This window comes from Loxodonta africana, chromosome 4, assembly GCF_030014295.1.
Source record: "Loxodonta africana isolate mLoxAfr1 chromosome 4, mLoxAfr1.hap2, whole genome shotgun sequence".
In the NCBI taxonomy this organism is placed as follows: domain Eukaryota; kingdom Metazoa; phylum Chordata; class Mammalia; order Proboscidea; family Elephantidae; genus Loxodonta; species Loxodonta africana.
In genome coordinates, this window is record NC_087345.1 from 12,487,814 (window position 1) to 12,506,912 (window position 19,099).

At 40.0% G+C, this 19,099-nt stretch overlaps 1 protein-coding gene across 2 annotated transcripts in view; it reads left to right on the top strand.

Annotated features, from left to right (window-relative positions):
* MRTFA (myocardin related transcription factor A) overlaps positions 1–19,099 on the top strand; it is a 212,486-nt gene that overhangs the window by 38,236 nt on the left and 155,151 nt on the right. The window contains exon 2 of one of the 2 annotated variants that reach the window (XM_064283481.1): positions 13,143–13,404. In XM_064283481.1, the coding sequence (XP_064139551.1) occupies positions 13,143–13,404 (262 nt within the window). Of the gene's footprint in view, positions 1–13,142; positions 13,405–19,099 lie in introns of those variants that run through there. The other variant, XM_064283484.1, reaches the window with a different exon arrangement.

A 19,099-nucleotide genomic window follows, 5' to 3' on the forward strand; every position in this document is an offset into this window, starting at 1 on the left:
ATACATGATGGTAACTTTAAGAGGCAGTGGTTTGGTATGGCAACTGATCTTATAGAATACATTAGTTTAATTAATAAGTTGGCTTTTACAATTAAGGTGTAATCAGAAGAATAATTTATAAACATGCTAGTCATTCCCTTCGCATTTTAGCTCTAATGCTGCAGTGCAGTCATCGGTGTTTGCGTTGTCCTCAGAGCCCCTCCTCGTTGTAGCTCCAGTAGGTGCTTAGGAGTCGTAGGCCTGGCCCCTTCTGATTGACCCGTACACACGTTACCGTCTCGAATAAACACTTCCCTGAGCGAATGTTGCTGTATTCTGATGCACCTCTGACATTATGACAGTTTCTTTCTTTTTTTTAATGGCAAGATATTTCATTCTCAGTGTTTTTATGTATTTAAGGACTTAGGAGAGTATTCATGGTTTCCTTTACAAAGTAGGAACATATTCTCGAGATTTGGGGAGAGAGCTCATTGGGAAACCTGATGATGAGGCTTCTGGTGCTAGAAAATAGGGCTTCTCTTCAAATGTTCTATTGTAGTGTGAAACAAAGCATAGCACTGTCAATGTCTTCTTTCCCCCCAGCTGCCGCCTGTCTTTATCCTAGGTGAGGTTTGTCGCAACAAGTTTTTCATTCCAAAGTTAGTATGTTAAAAAATAACTAGTCTTTTTTTATGTTATTTCATACCTGGGCAGGACCATTATGGCAGATTTTCTGTGCTGTGGCCTGGCACCATTTCAGGTTGTCCCAGCCATCCCTTTTCACTCTTTTCGTAGTTCTACCCCCCTCCTCAGCTGTATGTATTGGGATATAGGGTTTCAGTGTAAGAGTGGAAGTGATTGAGGAATTCCTGACTTGAAGATTGTGTCATAATGGCTTACATCATTTGTGTAGGTAAGGACACAAAATGTTCAGATCACATGTAAATTTAGGCAGGCTATACACAGGGAAACCCTGGTGGCATAGTGGTTAAGAGCTACAGCTGCTAACCAAAAGGTTGGCAGTTCATCTACCAGGCAGTCCTTGGAAACCATATGGGGCAGTTCTGCTCTGTCCTGTGGGGTTGCTGCGAGTCGAAATAGACTCTATGGCAGTGGGTTTTGTTTTGTTTTTTTTTACTATACACAGCACATGGACTTCTAAATATCCATCACTGTCTTTTAGAGAAAAAAAATTGCCTAAAGACAAATAGAATTCCACATTTAAAAACTGGAACACATTTGAAGAGGAATTGGGGATCATAAAGAAAGCAGACCTGTAGTTTTGGACATGTGACTAGTTCAAGGAATGTACTGGAGTCATCCTGCCAAAAGAGTACTTTAAATATTAAGCAGCTTTTCTGTCTTAAGGTTGGGATGGGGAGTGGGCGGGGCGGGGGGGATGGGGAGCTTAAGGCAAATTGTCAAAGTTTACAACACAATACCACCTTGTACATAAACTCCTTGTACTTCTCAGAATAACTTTCCATAGGATCCTTCAAGATAACAGATGGTAGTAATTAGTGTTTATAAATGACACTTTGTTCAGAGTGACTTGCTCAAGGTCATATCATCAAGCTTAGTGATATGATGTATTAGAATATAGGCCACATATAACTTTTTCCCAAAACAACGTTATTGCATTGTAACTAGAGGGCCAGGCAGAATAGTAAATTACTACAAACTCAGGGCACCTAACAACAACAACAACAACAACACAAAGTCAGTTGGGAGGCTAAGGTGAATGAGCTCCCCCTAAGGCGAACGAGCTCCTCTACAATCTGTCCTCTACACAGCTGCCATAGTGAGCTTTTAGAAACACAGATCATATCACTCCGCTGCTTGAAACTTCCCAGTGACGTCTAGTTGTTCTTGCAATGTACTTTTTCCCTCTCTCTCTAGTCTCTGGCCATGCTGGTCTTTCAGTTCCTGGAAGAGGCCAAGCTCACTTCATGGCCTTTGCATTTGCACATGCTGTTCCCTCTGCATGACTGGCTGCTACTTGTCAGACCCAGGCAGAGTCAGATTGTGTAGTGGTTAAGAGCATGGATTCTGAAGTCTGACTGCCCAGGTTCAAGTCCTGGCTGAGCCACTAACTGGTCATGTGACCCTGGACAAGTTATTTAACCTTTCAGTGTCTCAGTTTCCTCAACTGTACAAAAAAAAAAAAAAAGCGGGTAACCTAGTACTTCTCTGTGTTGTGAAGATTGAATACATACACACGAAGCGTCTCACTCATGGCAAGTGCTCATTAAGTTTCGGCTATTATTCAAGTCTCAGCTCAGATACCACCTCCTCATCGAGACCTTTCTTGAGCATTTAATCTAAATCAGAAACCCTACCCCACGCACCTAACACTTAAAGTTATCTGAAGTTATTTTATTTTATATTTATGTACTTGTATTTTTATAGGAAACCCTGGTGGTGTAGTGGTTAAGTGCTACAGCTGCTAACCAAAAGGCCGGCAGTTTGAGTCCGCCAGACTTCCCTTGCAGACTCTACGGGGCAGTTCTACTCTGTCCTGCAGGGTTGCTATGAGTCGGAATCGACTTGATGGCAGTGGGTTGTATTTTTATGTCTCTCCCAGTATAATGTAAGCCCCATGAAAGCAAGGATATTTCCTGTCTGTTGTACTCCCAGTGCCTGCAACAACGCCTAATCAATAAATATTTTTTGGGTGAGTTAATGAATGTCAGGTCGACCCCAGTTGTTCTTAGCGGACATAAGACTGAAAGGCAATTTGTGTTGCTCAGATAAGGGAAAATGTTCCCATGTGTACCCACCACCATCAGGCCATGCTATAAGCTGTGAATATCTGGCAGGGGCTTGTGGGGTATGGTGTAGAGAGGTAGTCAGTAGAAAAGGGGCTGAGCCTGGGGATAAGATAATATTTTACTCTTTCTCTTTTTGTTTATTTTTGCTGCTTCCAGTTGACGAGTTCATGTCCCTTTACATAAACCCTTGAGCTTACTTGTATCTTTAAGTTTGGGGACAGCTGGTTGCCCCTCAGCATTATAAAGTTACAGCTTTATTGAGCTTCTTCTAAAATAGTGTGAATAGATAGTGCTGATACGTAATTAGATACTCAGCTGTATATGATAATTTTAGGAGTCAGAGGGGTGGTCTAAGATTCCGAATAGGCAGCCAGAAAATAGGAATTCCCAAGTTATCAACTGAGTCGGGTTTGATAGCAGTTTGTCTTTTGCTTATATCTGTACCTCTGCCTTTGTCTCATACTTTCCCTACTTTTCTGTCATTCTCTCCCCGTTCTCGTATTCATTCTTTATTTAGTTTTTCTTGTTTTACCTTCATTTCCATGTTTTCTTTATCATGTACCTAATGGAAACCGACATGGTATCGTTTGGCTTTTGGTTCCTGGACCTGAGAGCCAAAATAAAGTTCATCATCCCCACAGATAAAATTTCTTCTCCGTTTTCCCCTTGCTTTCTGTTAGCAGAGTCACCATTCTCATAGTCATTGTGGCTTAAAATGTTGGAGTCATCTTTGACACCTCCCTCTCCATCATCCCTTGCAATCGAACACAAACATACCCTGTCTTATCTAAATCCTGTCTCATTCATTCAACATTAATTCAGCAAAGATTTGAGTTCCTATAACTTAGAACTACCTTATAACTACCCTAATTCAGGACCTTATGTAGTCAAACCTGTGAGTGGCAGAATTTAAGGGACTGCTTTGTTTTTCTGAGCCTCACACAGTTTCTGCCTTTGACAGGGTACAGTCTTATCACTTTCCTATCATACACTGTTTATGGAAAATATTTGCATTTTCCTTCTCTGACAGGTTTCCACTTTACACAGATTCCGGCTTTCACAGGTTTTACTGTACTTTGCCTAATGAAGTGACTTAGTAACTTTTTTCCTATCTTGTATGCTTTCTTTCCAACCCAGCATATGGTCCACTGCCAGATTAGGTCCTCTAAAACATTGATTGTGTCAATCCCTATTTCCTAGTGTGTAAGGTACCCTGCAAGCCAGACTCAGCTGGCTATTCCAGGTACATCTCACGTAACTTCTCTACTTGAATCATGCGATCTGCCAAACTGGATTGCCCTTTTGGAATATAACCTGCACTTTCTCACATCCGTGTTTCGTTCGAGCTATTCTGTCTCCTGGCAGACCATAAGCTCCCTGAGAGCAGGAAGTTTGTTTTTTTCACTGTAGTACCCCAGCACCCAGAACGGTACCTGGTATGTAGTAGGTACTCAATAAATATTTGTTGAAAGAGTGAATGAAAACTTAAGAGTGTCGCGTCAGTCCTATCCATTTTTTAAAAACTGTTCTCAAACATTAATATTAGTTCTCTCAGGGAGCCTGTCATAATCTGCTTTGTACTCCTGTTTAAACACAGATAACTACCCATGAACAAACCCCCTTCTATCTTTTTTTCTGTATCTGTGCTGACTTTGTATGATGTAGTTGCCGTGAGGTTAATATAGTCAGCAAATTAACAAACATTTTTCGAGTTTCTGTTCTCTGCAAGTATTGTATGTAACTCAGTACCTGATGAACAAATCTGTCTTGGCAGAAGCGCAACTAGAATGCTCATTGGAAGCAAGAAAGGTGAGACTATGTCTCACATACTTTGGACATATTGTCAGGAAGGATCAGTCCCTGGAGAAGGCCATCATGCTTGGTAAAGTAGAGGATTAGCAGAAGAGAGGAAAACCCTCAACTAGATGGATTGTAACAGTGGCTGCAACAATGGGCTTAAGCATAACAACGATTGTGAGGATAGTGAAGGACCGGCAGTGTTTCATTCTGTTGTACATAAGGTTACTATGAGTTGGAATCGACTCCATGGCACCTAACAAGAACAACAGGTACTTGACATAAGTAGACAATAGAAAGGCATTCCCTTTCCTCAGTGAATTTACCATCTAGTGTGGGAACCAATTGCTTGTAAGAACAAATAAAAGTAAGCAATGGTAGGAGCAAGCCTGGGATCTTGTGGAAGCCCAGCCTGTTGGAAGGGGGCAAATCCTAAGAAGAATGGGTAGAGTGGGGAAGGAGAGGCAATTCTAGGCAGTCGCAAGTGGAGAGTAGCATAACAGGTATATAGGGTTGGAGTAGAGGGTGCATAAAGGGAAGTGGTAAGAAATGAAGCAGGTAGTAAAGGGACTTTTACTGTTGTAATTGAAGAGGCTTTGATATAGTGTTAACCATTATCAGTTTTGTGGGGGGAGGATGGAAACTGGAATGATTGATTCCCTATGGAATGATCAGGAGGAGTTGAAAACATGAAGCGAGGAAAGACCAGATAATTTATGGGCTACCAACATATCTGTCATCATTGGTTGGCCACTTACTTGAGAACTATATAGATACCTATAATCTACCTTCCATTTTATTAATTTGAGGCAACCACTTAAAACTCTTAAGTTTCTTCTGGTATTTGCCTCCATGTTTCTAAATATGTATACACTATGGTTTCTTCATTCAGCAGTTTTTTATGTTACTGACTGTAGTGGTGAGACAACTATATGAGGCGGCTCTGCTCTGTCACATGGGGTCGCTAAGAGTCGAAAATCAACTCAATGACACTCAACAACAACTGACTGTAGTAGAAGAGAATTTAGTTCTGTTAAACGCCCTTCCTTTCTGCCATCCTCCCAATGAGACTAAATCACAATTTTTGGTTAAATCTGTAATCAGTGTTAACATTATTATAAGTATGTAAATATTGTTCATGGCTTAGCCAAAGAGTATATTATGTTTTTTTTTCCTTGTACAATTAAAAAATTTTTTTTGAAGTTGATAATTGCCTCATTTAAAAATTTTTGTTAAGCCATTGATTCTTCTAATTCTATCATACTCTTTGATGGTTGCAAATATAGTTTTCTACATGGTTCAACCTATTAGATAGTTCATCAGTTTTTTTCCCGTTGAAGATATGCTACCCGAAGCCCCTTGTACTTCTGCTCTAACCTGGACTTGTGGCTTTCTTGCTTGCTTTTGTGTTGTTCTTTGCTTTCGTCCTGGGAATTCTGTTTATATCTTTCTTGTGTTGGAGCTCCTGTTACCTTGATTCCATATCTTTTTCTTTCTGGGTTTGTTCCCTAGTTTTGGTAGAGCATATCACGACTCGACGGCACTCAGTGTTAGTGAGTATCATGAAACAGCTTGCTGAAAAAGTTGCTTGGGAGGTAAAATTTTTGGTATTTTAGAATGTCTCACTTGACTATGTAAGCAATTCTAGTTTGAAATATTTTTTTTATTTCCTTCAGAATTTGAAGGCATTACTCCACTACATCTTTTAGTTTCCAATGTTGATGTTGAGAAATCTGATGCAGTTTATTATATCTCACAGTTTTGTGAGTAAGGAATATGGGTAGGCTCAGCATGGTAATTCTTCTCCACATGGTGGTAACTTGGGTCCACATGGTGGTAACTGTGATCACTTGATAGTAATCAGCAAATGACTGGACTTGTCTGGAGGGTCCGAGATGGCTTTGTTCGCATGCTTGGCACCTTGCTGGGAATGTCTGAAAGACTGGAGTCAGCTGTACCCTTCTTCCTTTCTATATCATCTCTTCTTAATGTCTCTCTAGCAGGGTAGTTGAACGTCTTACATGGGGGCATAGGGCTTCAAAAAACCAAGGTAGACATTATCAGTCCTCTTAAAGTCTAGACCTGGAACTGGCATAGCATCACTTGGACTATACTCATTGGTCAAGGCCAGCTCAGATTCAAGGGGAGAGGAGATAGACCTACCTATCAAAGGAAGAAGTGTCAAAGAATTTGCAGTCATCTTTAATCTTCCATCCTACTCTTCCATGTGCTTTCCATCTTCATACATAGTATTTTGTTGTGAGGTACATTTTTTATTTTCCTCATACTCTTGTTTTTGGATGATTTCCAAGATGAAAAAGGAGCAGAATGGCCTTTTCTTTGCCTTCTCTAGAAGCCTGAGTAGTTTTTAAGATATCTGAGGATGATGGGGGTGTTAGTGACAGAGGTAAGTAAGAGCAGCTAGTTAGTCATGAATTTGTTTTTCTCACCTTCTCCTGCAGAATGTAGAGCAGTACCTAGTACATGTATAGAGTATGAAGACCGAAGAAGAATTGATGCCTTTGAATTATAGTGTTGGCAAGGAATATTGTCAGAAGAACGAATAAGTCTGTCTTGGAAGAAATACAGCCAGAGTCCTTGGAAGCGAGGTTGGTGAGACTTTGTCTCACGTACTTTGGACATGTTATCGGGGAGACCAATCCCTGGAGAAGGACATTATGCTTGGTAGAAGGTCAGCAAAAAAAAAGAGGAATACCCTCAGTAAGATGGATTGACACAGCACCTGCAACAATGTGCTCAAACCTAACAAGGATTGCGAGGGGTGGCCCAGGACTAGGCAGTGTTTCATGGGTTGCTGAGTCGGAATCAACTGAGCGGCATCTAACAACCACAACAGCGTATGCAGCACCGTGCAGGTGATGCCTTGCCAGTTCAGGAGAAGCAGGTCGAGCTGATTTGAACTCCTTCAAGTCAAATTGAAATATATATGCCTAGGCAGTAAGAGTTTTCAGGATTTGGCTTTATCTACTGTGTTGAAAATAAAAGTAAAAATCTACCTTCAGCTAAAAGAAAGCAGCAAAGCAGCTAAAAGAAAGTTAATTGATTAAAAAACAATTTTTATACAGAAAAAAATTTTTTAGAAGAACCATACCATGTAGTTGTGTGAAACCAACTCTTCGTCACAGGGCATAATAAAGAATCCTGCTAGTATGTACTTGTAAGAGTTGTCAGCTGTCTGAGCTTTTTCACTTCTCTAACACATTTTGTGCTGTTGCTTCTAGTTACATATGCTGCTCGGCACCAGCAGAAGGCATGCAGCCCAGAAAGGGGGTGGGGAGGAAAAAAGATGAGGTGGAATCAGGCCAGCAGGAGAGGGAGACAGATGGGTTGTGGGAGATGACCCTGCCCCCGTGTTGTTTTTGTTCTGGCTGCTACTGATCATATGTGAATCAGCAGCCGAGAAATTGGAGATCCTTTGATGAAAAAGAAAGTTCGATCTTGAACTCAGTAGAATTATAAATTTACAAAACTAAAATCAGATATAGTTTTTTCTTTTGGTAATTTAAAATTTCTTTTACCATTGAGATGTCTTAAAGAACATTTGAGATATAACTTAATATTTTAACTTTGCTAAATAATACGATACTATAATCTGACATAAGTGTTACGTACTCTCCTTTTTCATGAGTTTTACCGCAACTAAAACTAAAACTAGGGTCATTCAGGATTGGTGGAGGGGACTTAATCCATGATGGCTATACATCAGCGTTTTTGGAACTTGTCCTCTAGATTGTCATAGTTTACTGGGGTGATGGTCTCCTGTGAGCTGTTTCAAAATGGGTAGAGAATAGTGTTGGCTAGAGAAATCAATCTTCTCAATATATGTATTTTATGCTAAACATTCTCTCTGTTGTCAGTGCTTATGCATGACTTCTAGCTTATTTCCTAAGGTCATGGTTAAGGAGACCTTGCTTTATTTCTCACCAAGCCTTCACTTTGCTGTGTGGAGCAATCTTATTTTTTTAAAACATAAGAATGTTTTCAAACATACACAAATGTAGAGAGAATAATGTAATGAACCCCATATACCCGTTACCAGCTTGAACAGTTACTAACATTCTGCCATCCTTGTTTGTCTGTTCCTTCCACCATTTTAAAAGGCTATGTCCTGAAATTTTTGAAATCCCTAAATTAACATGTAATCCTAGCATGTAATATACCCAATAAAAATATGTACTAAAGTATATGTGTGTATATATATATATAGCCCTGATGACACAGTGGTAAAGAGCTCGGCTGCTAACCGAAAGGCCAGCAGTTCAAATCCACCAGCTGCTCCTTGGGAACCTTATGGGGTAGTTCTACTCTGTACTGTAGGGTTGCTATGAGTTGGAATCAACTGGTCAGCAGTGGGTTTGGTTCTTTTGGAAATATATATATGTATACACCCACATACACACACACGTACATACATAAATTTTAAGTGACCTCTTCAAGCCCTTAATGATCCTACAGATATGGAACTTAGTTGATCACTAAGCTATTAAAATAAGTTCTGAACGGAACACTCACTAGCACAGTTTTCCATATTGCTTTTCCTTTTATTCTGGGCGGTGGTAGGCACAATCACAGCCCAGGCCGCTACAGAATTTGATGTTGCTTTCTTTATTAAAAATATAAGTATTCTAAGAAACAGGGCTCTCATTAACGTCTTCATTTTCTTTTCATTTCTACTGCTAGAATTGAGTTGGCTTTCTTTCGTGGACCATTTTTCACAAAGTTTCTCTGAAAAACATTATTTCCTAGAGTACTGCTTATGTGCACTAAGTGCACGCTTGACTCACAGACTGTTGTTGTCAGGGCCCATCGAGTTAGCTCCAACTCACGGCGACCCGTGTACAGTAGGCCGAGACACCGCCCGGTCCTGCGCCATCCTCACAGTCATTGTTAGGTTTGCAGCCACTGTGTCAATCCGTATTCTCCAGGGCCTTCCTCTTTATCACTGACCCTCTACTTTACCAAGCATGATGTCCTTCTCCAGGGACTGAGCCCTCCTGATAACATGTCCAAAATACGTGAGATGTAGTTTTGCCATTCTTGCTACTAAGGAGCATTCTGGTTGTACTTCTCCCAGGACAGATTTCTCTGTTCTTCCGGCAGTCCGTGGTACGTTCACAGACTAATGCAGTTTAAATTCATGCTTCCTTAGAAAAATCGTGATATCATGGGATGGATCTTCGGTGTCTCCTGAGAATAGTAACACACGTGAATGTCAAATCTCTGAATCCCAGCAATAATAGCAGTTATCTTAATTTATCTTAATTTAAAGTAATAGGAGGAAGGTTATTCTGAATTAATGAAAAATAAAGAACATTTTAAATAATTTTATTCTTTCGAGCTCAGTGAATAATGTGAGTTAACCTAGTAAATTATTTTTTATGCACATCTTACAATTTATTTTACTGTGTTTTAAGTGAAAGTTTATAAATCAAGTCAGTCTCTCATACAAAAACTTATACACACCTCGCTGTGTACTCCTAGCTGCTCTCCTCCCCCTAATGAGACAGCACATTCCTACTCTCCACCCTGTATTCCCCGTGTCCATTCAACCAGCTCCTGTGCCCCTCTGCCTTCTCATCTTGCCTGCCAGACAGGAGCTGCCCACATAGCCTCACGTGTCTGCTTGAGCCAAGAAGCTCACTCCTCACCAGTATAATTTTCTGTCTTATCATCCAGTCCAATCCCTGTCTGAAGAGTTGGCTTTGGGAATGGTTCCAGTCTTGGGCTAACAGAGGGTCTGGGGACCATGACCTCCGGGGTCCTTATAGTCTCAGTCAGACCATTAAGTCTGGTCTTTTTATGAGAATTTTAGGCCTGCATCCCACTGTTCTACTCCATCAGGGATTCTCTGGCATCCAATTTTTAATGAAAGAATAATTCATTTGAAATGAGAAACATTCAATTACATGTCAACATCTGACACAATAGTCCCCTTTGTGATCATATAGAGAATTATGTTTTATGTGGCAATATTTTCGTTTTTATCATTCTCTTCATCAGATCAACAGTGTAAAATTGGTTGGTAGTCTTTTATTCTACCACTTCCCCAACTGGCATAAATTTTATTTAATCCCACAGTAAGTTATAGTATCACAAATATCAGTTAAGTCTGACAATGAGATTTTGTTGTTTGCCGAAGAACTCATATAAAACTATGATTCAAGACCAACAGTTTAACTATAGTACTTACATGGAATGAGGTTTGCTGTTTCCTGTCCTTCCAAACATTATTATTACCTGTTCCTGTGTCTTTCATGCAGTCTTCTTTTGGGGCATCCAGATTTGCCCCAAGACCTGCCTGGTCCCCAGATTGTCTTTTCATTTGCTTCTTTGTTCAGTTCAACAGATATTTACTGAACGCCTGTTATTTGCAAATACTATATGCAAGGCCAGTCTACTGCATACAAAGTTGTTATCATCACAGTTAAAATTCTCAACTTTCTAATGTTTCTAGGAAGGAATAAGTGCATATAATCTATTAAGCTTTAAGAACTCTTTATTGAAAATCTGTTACTATATATGAAGCCACTTTTCATAGGTCTTAGGGCTGAAGTTTTGATGCCGTCCAATTTCTACTTTCCTTTAGTGCTAACTTACATTTTTTTTTTTTAAACACACATCTCAGTGCTATTATCCTGCTGCGTGAGTGCTTGTGTGTGCGTGTGTTTTTGCGTGCATGAGGATGGCGAAGGGTATTGAGGACTGCTGTCCTAAGGAGGGTGAATCTCAAGGGGTCCTTGAACTCCATGAACTTGAAGTCTTTTTCACCATAAAAGGCCACTGTTAAGGAAAACAAACATACCCTTTATGATTGATGGCAAAGGAGTACTGAGCCAGATGGATGAATTCCATATGACAATTGCTCTGCTCCCGGTACACGTGGAGGCATGATGGTAAATCCTAGGCAAGATGGAAAAAAAATCCTTGAAGGTTAGATTCTGGATTTTCTTAGTAGTCATTTGTTCTTTGTAATTCCCAAAATTGTTTAAGCCCTTAAAAAAATCCTTTTCCTAGTGGTCACTCATATTACTTCTTGGAATGCTGAGTTCCTAGTATTTCTTTTTTTTCTTTTAAACTTAACCTCACTCAAGTCTTCTGGCCTTTTTGGAGTAGAGAGTCCTTCTATAATATCTTTATTCTCCTTAATGTCATCCTACTATCTTCTTATTTGCTCTTATCTGGGCCTTTTCCAGTCCAGTTTATATTTTATGAGGTACATCAGCTAGAACTACAATCAGGTTTGGGTACACTATAGCCTTACATAAAGGTAGAATGTGATTTTTTTTTTTTTTTAAAGTTTTCAGTGCCTTTCTTATATTTTCTTGGTTTTGTCATTTGGAGCAGATTACTAAAGTCCTAACTTAAGTCTGCAGGGAATACCCAGGTTTCTTTTCTAGATCAAGAACTAAAGTTTCTGCATTAGAAAACCAAAATAGGTTTTTTAGAGAAAATTTGGAAACTACAAGGAAGTAAAAAGAAAATTTTTATCATTGCATCAAACAAAACCCTTGTTTTGTGTTTTGGTATGCTTCTTTATAGTCATTTTTTCTTCTTACAGTGTTTTTACGTAAGCATTTACAGTTTTATATCTTACTTTTTTTTAACATTTAAAATACGTGTTTTCCATATTTTAGGCGTTTTATAAAAATCATTCTTGATTCAATGAATGAGTATATTTTTAATTCACTTAACCTTTAATTTCTGTGTTATTCAAGAGACTTCCATGTTATATGTATTTTTTGACATTTTAAAGACCTTGCACTTTCTCATGTTGCCAGGCGTTTTGTTTTTAATGTCCTATTCCTGGGTACTATGATAAAATATTCACATAGGTTAAAATATTTGGCCTAATATCCATCATCAGACAGACATCTCTATATTGATATTTCTTTATGGAATCTAATGGTTTGGGAATTGTTTTCTTAAAGAATTTTTCTCTCCAAGATTATGTTGGTACCATATGGTACTTTAGTGCCTTGTGAATACTCATTAAATGTTTTTCTCAAGATGGTCATTTGTCTTATGCCTGTTTCTCCTTGATCGCTGTTTTCTTTTATCCCGTTAGTCATGTTTGTGTGCTGCCTTTATTTCAATTGTTTGTTCTCCTTGAGTGATCTAGTTGAGGACAGTATCAGACTTGAAGTCTCCTGCATTCTGTGAGCACAGTAAATATTAATAATGATGCTGGCTTACTCTATAAAAAGCTTTTAAGAATCATGGTAGTTAATCCCACCCGGTCACCCAGTGCCATCGAGTCGATTCCGACTCATAGCGACACTATAGGACGGAGTAGAACTGCCCCGTAAGTTATAATATCACAAATATCAGTTAAGTCTGAAAATGAGATTTTCTTGTTTCAAGACCAACAGTTTAACTGTAGTATTTACGTGTGAAAATTTACGTGTGAGCACAGTAAATATTAATAATGATGCTAGCTTACTTTATAAAAAAGCTTTTAAGAATCATGGTAGTTTGCCAACAATATAATTTATAATATCAGTATTCAGCATATACTCAGTGGAACAGTCTCTTTATGGTGACGTCTGAACTTTTTATCTCTCTTTCCATTTCCAGGTTGCCATCACGAAAGCCAAAGTGGATTTCTCCAGTGTGGTGTGCCTGCCCCCTTCCGTCATTGCTGTGAATGGGCTGGACGGAGGAGGGGCTGGCGAAAATGATGATGAGCCAGTACTGGTGTCCCTGTCAGCGGCACCCAGCCCTCAGAGCGAAGCTGTTGCCAATGAGCTGCAGGAGCTCTCCCTGCAGCCCGAGCTGACCCTCGGCCTCCACCCTGGCAGGAATCCCAATTTGCCTCCACTTAGTGAACGGAAGAATGGTGAGTGGATAGGGGATTACTGCATTGCCTGATTTGAGTCAGGGTCTTTATGTTTGTAATGTATTTTGTTACCTTGTAGAGTGGTAAAGTGAGGTGATCACTCTAAGCCCAACATTTCCTACCTGGATTATTACAACTACTTTCTAATTTGTCTTCCTATTGCTGTGCTTCCCCACTCCACCCCTTCTATAAATTCAGTAATTAAGCAAATATTTACTAAGCATCAGTATGTTAAACACTGTACTAAGATTAGGGATTAATTGGTATTTTTCAGTGACTGCCCTGTGGGATAAAAACAAAAACTGTGGTTTTAACCACCATCGTGTGCTATTGATTCCCATGGTTATATCCATCCCAACAAAAACCACACCTGCTGCTGCTGAGTAAATTCCAACTCCTAGCGACACTGTAGGACAGAGTTCAACTGCCCCGTAGTTTCCAAGGCTGTAAATCTTTATGGAAACAAACTGCCCTGTCTTTCTCCCGCAGAGCAGTTGGTAGGTTTGAACCACCGACCTTTGGGTTAGTAGCCGAGCACTTTAACCACTGTACCACCAGGGCACCTGTGTCTTTCCACAGAGTTTTATAATTTTCTTCATAAAGATCATGCAAATGTTTTTTTCCTGGGTATCTTACATTTTTATGTAGATATTATGAGTGGCATATTTTTATAAAACATTTTCTGATGGTTCGATGCTGAGGTATAGAAATGCAAAATCTTTTCACAACCTCTGTGCCTTTTCTACTATGTGCCCTCCTCTGCTCTTCTTGCTCTTAATTGCCCTTGAGCATTCTGTTCAAGCATCACTGCCTTCGAGAAGCCTTTCCCAACTCATGCTCAGTGTTAGGTGATGCCCCTCTTTTGGTTTGCCCAGTTGCTCTTTATCACCGTGTATTGTAACTGGAATTCTCTACTCAGCAACATGAGTAAGCCTTTGAAGACTGAAATCACATTGTTACACTCAAACCCTTCAATGCCTTCCCATGAGACTTACGATGAAATCATAGTACTTACGATGGGGCCCCTGGTTTCCTGTCTGACCTCGTTTCCTGCCACTCTCCCCTGGCCCATTCTACTCTGCTTCAGCCACACCGACACTCTTGCTGTTTCTCGCACACATAAGGCGTGCTCCTGTCCCAGGGCCTGTCCTTGCAGTGCCTTCACGGAGGTTTCTGCACAAATGCCTTTTCCTCAGAAGGCCTACCCTGCCTGTCTTATCTAAAATAGCACCTCCTGTTACTTTCTGCCGTCCTAAACTGCTTTGTTTTTCTTCAGAGCACTTCTGCTTATGTATATATTTGTTTATTGTCTATATTCCCCTCTTCGATAGTAAGTTTCATGAGGCCAGAAACTTAATTTTGTTCATTGGCGTGTACCTAACTCCTGGAACAGTGCCTGGCTCATAGTAGGTACCCAGTAAATGTTTGTTGAGTGAATGGAGGAATGGTTTACTTGTTTGACCCACTAGGGCAAGGACTCTGTGTTTGCATCCCTAGTCACCTGCAGAGTATGGCAAGTAATGGATACTCAGGCAGTTTTTTTGTGTTCTTTTCCCATTTATAATTTCTACTCTTATTTTCCCCCTCAAGATGGGAGAAACACCAGTTTATTTATGTACTAAGAGGAAAGAGTCCAGAGGGAAGGTTGAAGAGACAGAAAAAGGGAAGGGAGAACGGATGGAGCAAGGTTCCTGTGGACATGTGAGGGGATGGAATCCAAAGGTGTTGGCTTTGCCTTGCACAGGAGTAAGGACAAGCACTCCTCCGGGGCAGGAGAAATGGCAGTGAAGGTGATGACAGACAGCTAACAACAAACCTCTAATATCAGGGTAAAAAGTAGGGAAAGTTGGTGCTGACAGCCGTGATCAGAGGTGTTGGTGCATTTTAGCCTTTCTCTCTGGACTCTTCCTCCTTGGCATATAATTTAACTGAGGTTTTTCTAATTGGGGGAGGAGGCAAAAAACAAAAACAAAACAACCTCTATCCATGAGCAGGTCTCTAACCTTCCCTTTGTATCCAGCCTCCTGGAAAAGGTAGTTTATAATTACTGTTTCTAGCTTCTCATGCCCCAGAGACTTCACCGCATTCTGGCCTCTGCCCCTACCTCCTTTCAGAACCTGTCACTGTCAAAATCGTTAGTGTTCCTTTTGTTGCCGGATCAAATAGGCACTCTTCAGTCTTTATCCTTCTTGACCTCTCTTCAGTGTGTCATCTGGTCGGCCACTCCCTCAGACTAGAAACTGCTTCTCCCACTGAGTTCTGTGACATTACTCTTCCCGGGCCTTTGTAACTCTCTTGCCAGCCATTCCTTGGTCTGCTCAGACTCTTTGCTGTCTTCGTATTCTCCATCCGTTTCTTAAATTGTGTTCCTCTTCAGAGTCCAGCCCTAGATCTTCTTTGCTCCTCACTCTGTCTTTGCCTTGAGTGGTTTCCCTGAGAGCTTCGGCTTTAGCCACCGTCACGTGCTCCTGGGAGACGGCGACACAGTGGTTAAGGGCTCAGCTTTCTGACCGAAAGTTGGGCAGTTTGAATCCACCAGCCACTCTTTGGAAACCCTCTTGGGGCAGCTTTATTCTGTCCTGTAGGATCTCTATGATTCGGAATCAACTGGACGGCAGTGGGTTAGGTTTCTTTTTTTGTATGCTGTTGACTCGTATATTTATACTTCCAGGCCACGTGTCTCTCCTAATCTCCAGACTCATACTCCTGGCTGTCTGTTGGACACCTCCGTTGGCAGTGCCACAGATGATGAAAGTTAAACTCATCGTCTTATACCTCCCAAACCTGCAGTCCCTACAGCGTCCTGCATTGTAGGAAATTGCACCACCTTTCATCCAGTTCAAATCAGAAAGCTGTTTTGTTTTCATCCTAAATGAAAACTTAAGGGTTTTACCTATTTTATGATCAGGTAAAATGTAGGGAAAAAGAAAACAAATTCCTCGCAATACAGTAATAGCCAATGGCAGCATTTAATATACTTTCTATCAGTTTTTGTTTGTCCCTGTACTTGTTTACTTTTACACTGCATAAACTATTTTTATGTAGAATTATATCATGAGATTTTCCTATATCATTAGTCTTAGAAAACATTTTTTTCTTTCTTTGATATTTGAATTATATGTATAACATTTAACCAGTTTCCTCTTATGAGACTCGTGCATTGTTTTTATTTTTTCTGTTATAAATAATACTGCAGTAAACATCTTGGCATGTAAATCTTGGTGTAAATCACTGTGAGACAAACTCCCCAAAGTAGAATTAGTATATGAAAAGATATAAACATTAAAAAAGTTCATAAAGAACATTTCCCCTTTTGGATTCTGCTAATAATGTGTTTGGGAATGAAATTTTTTATTTTTTTAAATTAGTATGTCCAGATTGTCCTCCAGAAAGATTGTAACATGCTATTCTTTGAAATCAGTTTTGATTCATCTCCCTTCTACCCTGTCCTTTGCCCTTCCTTCTCATCAGTCACCAATTTTTGTGGGTTCTGCCACAGTGTTATCTAATACAGTCTTTCTTTTCTTGCCACCTCTATTGCTGCCATTTCATTCAGACTTATAGCAATATCTTGTTTGGGTTACTGTGTCAGCCTCCTAACTGGTATCCTTTGTTTCTCATCTCATCCCTATGGCCACTAGGATGACCTTTCGAAAACTGGAATTGAGATTATTACTCATCTGCATGAAATCACTCAGTAGTTCTCCATTTCCTCCAGAATAAAGTTTACGTTCTTCAGCATGATAAAACCAGGTCCTTCATACCTAGGCTTCTGTGCTCCCTCCCTCCCTGTCCTTATCTTTTCCCACTCACATGAAATGATTTGGTGTTTTCCATCTCAGTTCTCTTCTCATATATTGTATTTTCTTCCTGGAATGACCTTCTTCCTCCCTATGGGTAGCATTTCTATCTATTCAAGTATCAGGGAAGGCCTTGCTTCCCTCGGGGCTTCCTTAAATACCCAGCTTAAGTTAGGTGCTTGCGCTTTCAGTGTGCTTCCAAAGTACCTTGTGCATTATTAACTTACTATATTTGACTAGATGAGAAACTTTGTGAAAGGAGGGATTATGTTTGTCTGATTTACTGTGGCATCCTTCGCGCTCAGCCACAAACTCTTAGTGTGCCCATGTGAACATGGGGATCTTGTTCGTGGAGATTCCGACTCCTTAGGTAGGCCTGGGGCGAGGCCTGAGAATCTGCATTTCTAATCCCCATTCACATGATGCCAGCGTTGTTGATCTGAGGACCAACCTTTGAGCAGCAAGGTCTTAGAATATGTAAATGTTTGAAAAGTATCTGTCACATGAATGAGCAAATGAATGAATGATGAAACTAGAACTATTAAGTCACAGAAACGTTGGCTCCTTAGATTTAAGTGTTTGAGAAAAGGAGGAGATTGTTGACTCTGTGACAGGACAGAAAGAAAAAAACTACTTGTTTAATTTAGTGTTTAGATTATTTCAAAGAAGGACTTTCTGAGTCTGTTCCTTTATAGACGAATTATTTTGTGGAGTAACTCTTTTATTCTTTTAATCAATGATAGGACATCCAGACCAGTAGTTTTAACGGTTCTTTAAGTTGAAGAGCTCTTTATAAATTTGAAGTTTATATACAAGTCCAGCATATAAAACAGCAGCTCTGGTTGAATAAAACTGGAATGGAAGAGTCAGCACCCCAGAGCCCCACTTAATTAGCATCGTTTCTGCCACTCAGGCATTTCTCAGGGGAGCACAAGTTGAAAACTTCTGATCTTGACCCCCTCCTTTGGGTTGAGCTGTGTCTGAGCCAACCTCCTTAGTTGCTAAAATGGTTCCCTAACTCCAGGAGCCCAACTTGATTAATTGTGATCATGCTTATAAGGGAATATAGATACTTGAAACCAAGAGACAAACATAATGGTGTATCAAACATAATTATCTTTTGGGCAAGAGAAAAGAAACCTAAGAAAATGAAATTGTATTCAGCATTAGAAAGTGAAGCAATGGTATTAGAATAATGCTAAAGGGGAGAGGAGTTTAATAAGGAAATAATCTATAAGAAGCTTGATGACTGCAGAAAAATAGCTTAGGTGGGGAGATGTATGCCAGTGATCAGAAACACTAATTGCCTTAGCAAAAATCACTAACGTGACTGTCAAAATTAGATTCTGTTACTATTTGGTGGAAATAAGAATATTGCTCAAGTTAAGAGACCTTAAAAACTTAACAGAACAGCTATTTCTTGTTAAAAAAAACATGCTTGTTATTCTTTTCTTTGTTATTCCACCCAGCAGCCATCAGACACATGTCTGGACAGGAGTAATGTTGTTAGTGTCTAGTTGCAGGGCTTTACCTGGACATACTTGCTTCGACTGTTCGCAGATGGTGCTTCCTCTGGCCAAAAAGGGCAAGAGGCTGGATGGGCTGGTAAGAAAATAATTATTATATTTTATACTAGGTCTTCTTTGAATGGCCATTTATAGGGTTGTAAGAGTAGGAGTAGAAATGGAAAATCCATGAGAAGATTGTGAAATTGGGAAGCGTAGAGTTCTGGAACAGAATAGAGAGAGAGGAGGAGGCCCTTTTTCGTGGATAGGGTACTATGGGTTGAGAGAGTTGAGTGAGAAATTTACTTCTCAGACCTGTTTCGTTTAGAAGCATATCTTATATAGACATTCAGTTGGTTAGGAAAGATACTTATGGGGCAGTAGGCAGTG